General features: G+C 42.9%; 1 protein-coding gene across 4 annotated transcripts; it reads left to right on the forward strand.

Annotated features, from left to right (window-relative positions):
* Nucleotides 1-27: 27 nt before the first annotated feature.
* Nucleotides 28-9,215, forward strand: rbm4.1 (RNA binding motif protein 4.1). 4 transcript variants are annotated; one of them, XM_052136620.1, is made up of 4 exons: nt 28-93; nt 6,117-6,557; nt 7,320-8,162; nt 8,567-8,699. In XM_052136620.1, the coding sequence occupies exons 2-3, from the start codon at nt 6,146-6,148 to the stop codon at nt 8,138-8,140; spliced, it is 1,233 nt and encodes a 410-aa protein (XP_051992580.1). In that variant the 5' UTR covers nt 28-93; nt 6,117-6,145; the 3' UTR covers nt 8,141-8,162; nt 8,567-8,699. The 4 variants fall into 4 exon arrangements, with proteins under 4 accessions (XP_051992580.1, XP_051992565.1, XP_051992589.1 ...); XM_052136605.1 differs by having other exon boundaries at nt 7,320-9,215; XM_052136629.1 differs by lacking the exon at nt 7,320-8,162 and having other exon boundaries at nt 8,567-9,215.
* The last annotated feature ends 468 nt before the right edge of the window (nt 9,216-9,683 follow it).

Genomic DNA, 9,683 nt, shown 5'->3' on the forward strand with positions numbered 1-9,683 from the left:
AGACCCCTTTCCATTCTCCAACCAGCCTCGCTTTGATCCGACGCGAGTGTGACGCCATTTCACCTCACGCCGGCTCCTGCAAACACTGAAAAGGTATGTCATAGCATCCATAACAATGCAAAAAAAATATCGCAATAACCTCAGGCCTGTATTTTAATTATGTCGGTATTTTGCAAAGGCGTGTAATTAGTGTTTTTCCTCGTTGACTTCAGTGTTTTGTGTCACTGCTAAGCTAGTTGCAGTGCTAGCGTACTTGCTGTATATCAAGCAAGTCAAATTAATGCAATAGTTTCTGTAATGGTACATGCGATTTTTGGTTTTGATGTATTAATATTGCAGATTTGGTAGTTCTGTGGCATGCAGCTCATTAATCAGTGCACGGCATTTATGTTGAGTGTATTTCTATTGTTCTCCCATGCAGTGCTCCCGCGTGCACCTCGTTTTCCCCAATATTTTGAAATTATATATAAATTAATGCAATCTTTTAGTCTGGCTGATTTGCCATATACTATTATACTTTGGTCGATGACAAATTAAGATAGTCGGAGATGAGGAAAATGATCATGTTTTAAAACCTATATTAAAAAACGTATGATTTTTATTTTCTCTATATTTATTTTTAGAAATGTACTATTTGTGTCCATGTTCGTTTCATGAATGTGAAAATGATTATTTACACGTGAGTGTACAAAACTATATATACATTTTTAATTTGTTAAAAATTGTAGTAACAAATATCAATGTTTTATTAGGGTTAGTCCATTTGACTTAAAATGTGCCTTTCATGAAAATGACAAACTATATATTTTTTTCTTCATATACTACTGAAAAAGTCATGTGGGTCTAAAAGGGTCCACTCTGTTTTGTTTTACTTTCACAACAGTATAATGTTACCCATTTGGTCTTTATTATTAAATAATAATAATAAAAAGATTATTCCAAACTTCTTAAATCAACATTTCTTAAAATTCAGCTTTTAACGAGACAAAAATAAAATAATAATATCAAAAGTTCATCATAGTAGAGGTGTTCCCTTACTCAGCCACCTGACATTGCGTATTAACGCATATGGGGTGAGAGCCTTCATAAACAACCTATTTGAAACCTCTCTACAATAATGCCAATATTGTAATATTGGTTATGGTGTTTGAGCCCCTCCTGTTTTGGCTGAAACTGACCGCTATAAAAACAGGTGCACAGACACCATTTCCTCAGAGTTTCTTCAAGACAGCGATCAACTCTTGTCTCGAAGCCTCTACCTTCGCCGCCGATACATGCGAGTCAGCAGACGGAATCTTCACGGCAGGGAGAAGACTCTGCTCCCCTGCGGTGCTCCGGCAAACATCACTCCGTCTAGCCACTTCGCTGGTGAACGGACCTCAGCATCCTGATTCTCCTCAGCACATTTGCAGGTGTAGAGTATCCTTTTAAAAAGCAACTGTATTTGTGTGAAATAAATATAAATTATATAAATATATTTATATAATATCTAAATGAGTCATTTACGTGTTCGTGTCTTTTTCAAGATATCGTTCCGTAAGTGTTCCTTGTGCAAGAGACTCATCCCGCTGTCAGACAAGCATGAGAGCTGCGTTTTCTGTCTGGGCTGTGCCCACGCAGAGTCTACTGTCATGGAGAGAGACTGTCCTCACTGTGAGGACATGAGTCACATTTCGCTTCTCTCATGAATCGCCCTCGTTCCGAGTAACGATTCAGCCTCTCGCGCCCTCCCATCCGCCTCTTCTGTGATACCTGAGGGTTCACACGAGGAGGCACGGCGGGGCCGCAAGATCAAGCAAGATGAATTTGAGGTGGATTTTGTCCCAGCACGAACCCCTCAATCTCCACGAAGCGCATGTTTCCCAATACGCTAGGAGTGAGACAAGCTCCGGCCCTCTGAAGGAGCGTGGGGCCTTGTCTCGTTTGGCGGATCTGATGCTGGGGATGATGACGATGTCAATATCTCTCGCTGCATCAGGCGAGTGGTGGGTGGATGATGCTGCCGCCCCTCCCCCCAACGCGGGCGAGGAATGTGCATGTGCCACTGACAAGGAGATACTCTGCATCCTTAAAAGGGTGGTCGAAGAGCTTCACCCTGACTGGTCTACCCCAGAGGAACCTGAACAGTCTTGCCTCGATGAATGGTTCCAGCACTCCGGACGCTTTCAAATGCAGCATCCCGCACAATTCTTCCCCGAAGTTCATAACGAACTATCCAAGTCTTGGCGCGAGACCTTATATGGTGCGCTCGCGCAGTGACGCCATCCTCTTTAAAGTGGATCATGGGAAAGAAAACGGTTATGCCCAATTACCCCCTGTGGAGGAGGCGGTAGCGGCACACCTCTGCCCAGCGCGTAACGTACATCCTTCCAAACCATGTCGACAAATGTCCGCACTGGCGGGAAATGTTTACTCAGCAGCAGAACAAGCTGGATCAGCACTCCACACAATGGCGGTGCTCCAGAGCAGAAATGAGTGATAAGCCAAAAGCCACTCTTTTGGATGCTCCTGTGTCTCCAGCCAGGCTTTTGGTGGCTCTGTGAATACGTTTGCTGAGCGTTATGTCACAATTCAGCAGCAGTCACAGGCTATGAGACACTTTATGCCTAAACGGAGTATATAAAAGCCGGTTTGCCCTCACTCGGTTTCGAGTCGGCGCCCGACTAAAAGGCCATACCTGCTGCCTCACAGGCACCTGCGTATCAGCACCTGCAGCAAAAGCATTCTGAGCACACACATTATGCGCAACCACTTCCCTATAGTAAGCATCGCATCATATCATACGGTGAGCAAACCAAATCGTCCTCTTTCCCATTACGCTGCGAGCCCTAACGAGTATTTCAGAATGGGTGCAAAAATTATGGTTATACAATCCAATTTTGCACACCGGCCTCCCTGTTTCAATGGCGTTCTGTCTTCCACGGTTTCGTCCGAAGACGAGCCAGTGTTACGAGCCGAAATACACAGTCTCATGATAAACGCGTTAGAGATTGTGAAATTTTAAAGCACAAAATTCTTTTTTTTTTTTTTACAGCCATTATATTCTTGTTCCAATGAAAGATGGTGGGCTTTTGGCCAATGGATCTGAGACATATAAATTTCACACTAATAAAGTGCCTACTCAAAATGCTTACTCAGAAACGGATCTTATCGCATATATGCCCACACGATTTGTTTGCGTTGATAGATCTGAAGGATGCACACTTTCACATCCAAATTGTATGACATCACAGGATGTTTTTGAGATTCACGTTCAAGGGAACAGCATATAAATGTCTTTGGCACCTTGCACATTCACAAAGCGCATTGGTGCGGTTCTCGCCCCTGAGACTGAGCGGCGTATGCATCTTGAACTACCTTCAGCTGTTACTGCTTCAGCCATTCTACAGTGTCCGTCTCAGTTCAAACTGGGGAGAACATTTCCACTGAAACATGTTTCAGAAAGCATTGGGACTTGTAGCAGCGACATCAAATAGATATCAATCTATTTGCCTCAGTGGAGAATGCCCACTGTCCCCTCTGGTACTCGAAGTCCCAAGTTGTCAGGCAGAAAGTGGTGACCACAGATGCTTCCAACACAGGCTTGGGGGGCGGTGTGCAGTGGGCGCCTAACTTTTGGCACCTGGACAGGTGCCAGGAGGGCGTGGCACATCAACCGCTTAGAGCTATCAGCTGTAATTCTAGACTTAAATGCTTTCAGTCAGAAAAAGGGAGCTGTCATGTCCTGGTTTGCTAAGTCAACATGACAGTTGTGGCATATTTAAACAGCCAACATGGAATTCATTCACCGCCAATGTCGAGAATCACCTCCTCCTATGGAGCGAGCATCATCTCTCCCTGAGAGTGACACATGTCCCAGGCCACCTGAATTACGGAACGGGCCTACTGTCACACTAAGTTGTGATACCGGGCAAATGGATACTTCATCCTCAGAATGCACTGTGGATTTGGGAATATTCGGCAAAGCAGAAATTGATCTATTTGCCTCAGTGGAGAATGCCCAATGTATCCACTCTGTCATATGCAAAGTCCGAGAGGACGAGGAAACGGTTCTATTAGTTGCACCGAAATGGCCCCACCAGCCATGGTTTCCAAAAATTTTGGAGATGCTGTACAGCTCACGATGGGAAATACCACCGAGGAGGGATCTCCCCTCTCAGGTGCAAGGCACAATCTGGAAGCCCCAGCTGTGGAACCTGCATGTGTGGCCCCTGAACGGAGCGCACTACAAGCACCAGAACTGACGCGTTCAGTCATGAACACCATTTTACAAGACAAAGCACCGTACAAAAGATGCCTCTATGCACTAAAATGGAAGGTGTTCACTGATTGGTGCCACTTACACAGCAAGGACCCAGTAAACTGCCCCATACATGAAATTCTAATATTTCTTCAAGAGCAATTAGACACAGGACTCACCCCGTCAATGCTCAAATGTATGTGGCAACTATATCTGCGTATCACACACATAAAACCGGCACCTCTATTGGCAAGCATGATTTCATTGTAAAGTTCCTTAAAGGAGCAAGATGATTAAACCCACCTCATCTAGTTACAATCCCGACTTGGGACTTAACTTTAGTCCTAAAAGCTCTCGCAAGGCCCCCGTCGAGCCTTTGGACTCTGTTGATTTGCGCATGCTCTCCATTAAGACCGCACTATTGCTGGCTCTGGCCTCAATAAAACGGGTAGGTGGCATGCATGTATTATCAGTCACAATTCATGTAGAGTTTGGCCATTGTCAAACCCAGAAAAGGCTATGTACCTAAGGTTCTGACCACACCCTTCAAAGCGCAGTTGGTTCACCTTCAGGCCTTCTTCCACTTAGTTCAAATTTGCGCTCCATCAAGTGGTTTTGAACGCAAGAACGTAACGCATGTTTGTATTGTGCTATCTGCTGGATGGTTGTTTTCTTCACTGTATAAACTGTGCGTTGCCACAGCTGAAATTTCAATTACTGCCCTCTGGAGTAAACAGGTGGTACTACAAGCTTGCATTTCTCAGGAATCTTCCTTATTACAGTCCAGGGGCATTGCGATTAATTGCGTAAAAAATTTGTACGCGTTATTTGTAATGAAAAATGAAATCGACAGCCCTAATATATATATATATATATATATATATATATATATATATATATATATATATATATATATAAATAATATCAGATAATTAAAAAACATTACATTCTTGTGGCAGAACAGTTAATCATTGATAAGACAAAACAAAAAGCTTATATATATATATATATATATATATATATATATACTTATGCCCTTCCCTCTAAGTAGGGGCTCCCCATCATTTGCACAATTGCCTGGATTCAGGCCGTTACAATTCCATAAATTAACAAGCACTTTATTATAAATGAACTCCCTTCCCGACTGGGTTCATAAGGAGTCATAATATATGAGTGTATATATAGTTCATATATTCATTATGAGTGCTCTCCTCCTGGCCATCATGAGGATCACTCACTGCGGCATGCTCATGTCGGTCGCCGTCCCATAAGACTGCGCCGCTATGTTTCCTCTCTGGGATGTTATGTTGCGTAGTGTGGCATGATCGGATGATGTTCCCTATATATGTTAATAAATGCAATGTCAAGTGGACTGAGTCATAAGGGAACGTCTCTGTTACGTACGTAACCTCAGTTCCCTGAGACGAATGGAACGAGACATTGCGAACGCTAGCCGCACCACAAGGCTCAGGGTTCTTAAGGCATGAGTGATGCGCTCCTTGTTCTCAGTCAGAAGTTCTGAGGAAATGGTGTCTGTGCACCTGTTTTTATAGCGGTCAGTTTCGCGCCAAAACAGGCGGGATTCAAACACCATAGCCAATATTATAATATTGCCGTTATTGTAGAGAGGTTTCAAATAGTTTGTGTTTGGAGGCAGTCCTCATATGCATTAATAAACCCAATGTCTTGTTCCCTTCATCTCAGGGAACCGTCAGGGTTATGTACGTAACCAAGACGTTTTCAAGTAATTGTTTTGTGTGATTCGCATTTGTAATGTGTATTTGAATAACTTCATAGATATAGACAAAAAAGGTGTGTCACATCATTGACCCAATTACATACGTAATGTACCATCAATACATTTCTCTCGTAACAGGGCCTGATATTTGAAATTGTATTACTACAATGGTGAAAATCTTCGTGGGGAACCTCTCACCGGACACTACAGCGGATGATATCCGCTCCCTATTCTCTCAGTATGGCAAGATCTCAGAGTGTGACGTAGTGAAAAATTTCGGCTTTGTGCATATGGATGACAAAGCAGAGGCAGACGAAGCTATTCGAAATCTTCACCATTACATGCTGAACGGTTTGGCCATGAACGTGGAGATGAGCAAAGGGAAACCCAAGACCTCTACAAAACTTCATGTCGGCAACATCAGCAGTAACTGCACCAACCAAGAACTTAGGGCCAAGTTTGAGGAGTATGGTCCTGTGGTTGAGTGTGACATAGTCAAGGATTATGCATTTGTTCACATGGAGCGAGTGGAAGATGCTATGGAGGCCATCAGTGGCTTGGACAACACAGCCTTCCAAGGTGAACCAGTATGGCACTTTGCCTAATGTAGCCCAAATAGTTTTTTATCTTGTCATATTTGTACCAAAAGTGAGTCTCATTACAAGTTGGTAAGTAGAAAAAGTGGTAAGTGAGGAGTGGAGGACTGCTGTTAGTCTTGTTTATGGATCCACTAGACTAGGGGATGTCCATTTAGCTCTTCGATAGTTTTGTCCCAGGTCCGTATAAGCCATATCCATTGAAACCAATACTCAGTTAAATACATTTCATCCTAAAAAGGCAATTGATACAGATTTTTTCCACACAGTCAACGTGAAATCAGAATATTAGTGTGCAAGATTCACTTGGTGCATGCTATTCCAAATTAAGAAAAGTTTTGTCTTTGTAATGTTTTATCAAAGTAAAATAACTTGCTCTCCCTTTGAACATTTATTTTCGGCGACATTACATATCCCTATACATTTTCAACCAACTCAGTCCTTTCTGTTAAGTAATGGCAACTTTTCATTGATAAAATCAAGTTCTGCCCTACTTTTTTTGCTCAATGAAAATTTTTCACACTTAGAAATGAGTCTGATTACATTAATAAAATAGGTTGCGAACGGCGTTTCACATTGACTTTAAATTATACAATTGAACTCCAATTGTGGGGGATTATTGATAGCTGTGTTGGAACGAAAGTCTAAATTTATGGCTGCTTGTGAACATTTTCTCCGTGTATATGCGAAAGAAGTTAAATAGAAATATCATGGCAAATTTTCTTACGTGTTTCTTTTCCTTAAGGCAAACTGATGAGCGTGAAGCTTTCAACTAGCCGCCTGCGTACCGCGCCGGGAATGGGAGAGAGAACGGGTTGTTATCGGTGCGGGCAGGAAGGCCACTGGTCCAAAGAATGCCCATTGGACCAGAACGGCTCCTATCGACAGGGCCCAGACTCTGCAGGATATGGGCCCCTCAGGTTTGGTGGGGTTGGCGATCGTGGCGGCCGGGGTTTTCATCGTGGCTTCAGTGGCGAGCCAGGCTGTGGTGGCAACTTCGCATCCTCACATGGCTTCTCCAGGGGAGCAGGGTATGGTGTCCCTGGGTATGGAAGGGGTGCAGGTTTTGAGAGCGCAATGAATTATGGTATGCCAGCGGGCTACGGCATTGGCGCGGATAATAGCATAGCCCCGGCGTATGGCAGTGAGGCTGCGTATGGGAGCATGGGCTATGGCGGTGCATTGCCTGCGTACCCAATACGCAGACCGCCCTATGAGGAAAGAGATCCGTATGGGGTGGTGGACTTCTACGAGAAGTATCGGGCACGTCCGTATGGAACCAGTTATTTTGAAGATAGACTCGCAGTTCCACCTCCTGTCCCTCCTCCCCCGTCTTCATCACCGGTCGTGAGAGACCCTTATGAGCGCTGTCCCCTGCCCCCTCCTCCAGCTCCTGCCTCTTCATACTATGCCCGTGACCGGAGCCCGATCCGGCGAGTTCCTCTTGAGTCAGAGGGATACGCGTATGAGCGATTGCGCCTCTCCCCAGTCTCTTCGCTTCCCAGGAGTTCTGTGTATGACATACCGCGGGATCCATATGCCGAGCGGGCGCGCTATGCTTACTAACCTAATACCTGTGTACACTAAGGTGAGATCTTATTAGTAGTACATGAGGTGAGAGCAAAGTTTCATAAACTGAAAGTACGTTGTCAAATAGCAGTTAGTTATAGTAATCAATACAATGGAAGTCTAGCGGAAGGATAGTAATTAGAATTTATTTCTTATGTCATAATTTTTCATCAAATGTTCATCAATTATTATGGTCCAGCTTAATGTAGAGGATATATATGTTACAGCCCACATTTGTTCATAAATACTAGCTGTCAGAAAGTTGATTGACATTATAATTTTCAAATTAATCATACAAGAACTTGTTTACCTATTAAAGGTCTTACATCAATTAATGTTGGCAACGTAGGAGTATGGCCACATGTCAGTCCAAAGAATTGATAACTTAATGATTAACAGTTTAATGGTCTCTCCTCTCTGCAGGTGTTTCTTGGTTACTCATCATCGATTGCTTTAGAAGTTGTGATGCATTCAGTTTTGGCTGGATCAAGGATACAACAAATGGCCCACCTCTTGGCACTAAATTACTTTTGTCTTAGCTAATGCCACATTGCCCTGTGATGTTTTTGTTGTTTGTTTGTTTTTTGTTTTTTTTAGGACAAATACCTGTAAATATTATCCTAAAAGTTATTTTGTTTCTAGAGATCATTGCAATTGCATTTAATAGAAGAAACAGACATTGCCAGCAGATGCTTCAGACGCAGTGTCTGTGTGGTCATTGACAACTTTTGTCTCCTAAGAAGACTTTGCCAGACTCCTCCACTACTCACTACACTAACCATCGCCCCCCACCCCCCGTCCAAAAACATAAATCGAGTTTCAAAGGTAAAGGCCCCAATATTACCAATTATGTGCAGATTACGATGCTAGTGCAAAGCATTACTGTTCAATTAAGATTCCAGCTGTTTGCCCTGTTTTTCATGTGGTGTACATGCATTTTTTTTTATCTCTGATTAATCATGAAGAATTGTTAATCAACCAGCCATCCTATATCAGATTTGTGAAAATATCATTTGAAATTGAAATCATCCATGTTTTAAATGTGCTAATGAGTGAAAATATCTGTTAAATTCGCAATAAAAGTCCTTTCTAATGTTTTCGACTGGTTATTTCAAATGCTTGGAATATAGGTCTATTCACACCGCGTGCCCAATTATTGGGCGAGTATTCTGATTTTATCATAACTTCTATGCACATTTTCCAACTCCAAACCGAATCAACTTGAATGCTTATTGGATTCAATAATTTTTAGGTGGTACGTATTTGTGTAATGAGGGAGGGTGTGACAAAAGGGACTAACACCTTATATCAAGGTGTGCATAATTATAATAGGCAGATTCATTACCTTTAAGTCAGATGCAACATTCTTGAAATAGTTCAACTATTTTGGCGTGACCACCGGACAATCAAACGTTTTGTTGCGAATAGTCAACTGGGGCGCAAAAATCGCATGGAGAAGAAAAGGCACGAATTAACTGCAAAAGACTTGAGAAGAATTAAACGTGAAGCTACCAGGTACCCATTATCCTCCAGTACCACC

This window comes from Xyrauchen texanus, chromosome 1 (genome assembly GCF_025860055.1).
Source record: "Xyrauchen texanus isolate HMW12.3.18 chromosome 1, RBS_HiC_50CHRs, whole genome shotgun sequence".
In the NCBI taxonomy this organism is placed as follows: Eukaryota; Metazoa; Chordata; class Actinopteri; order Cypriniformes; family Catostomidae; genus Xyrauchen; species Xyrauchen texanus.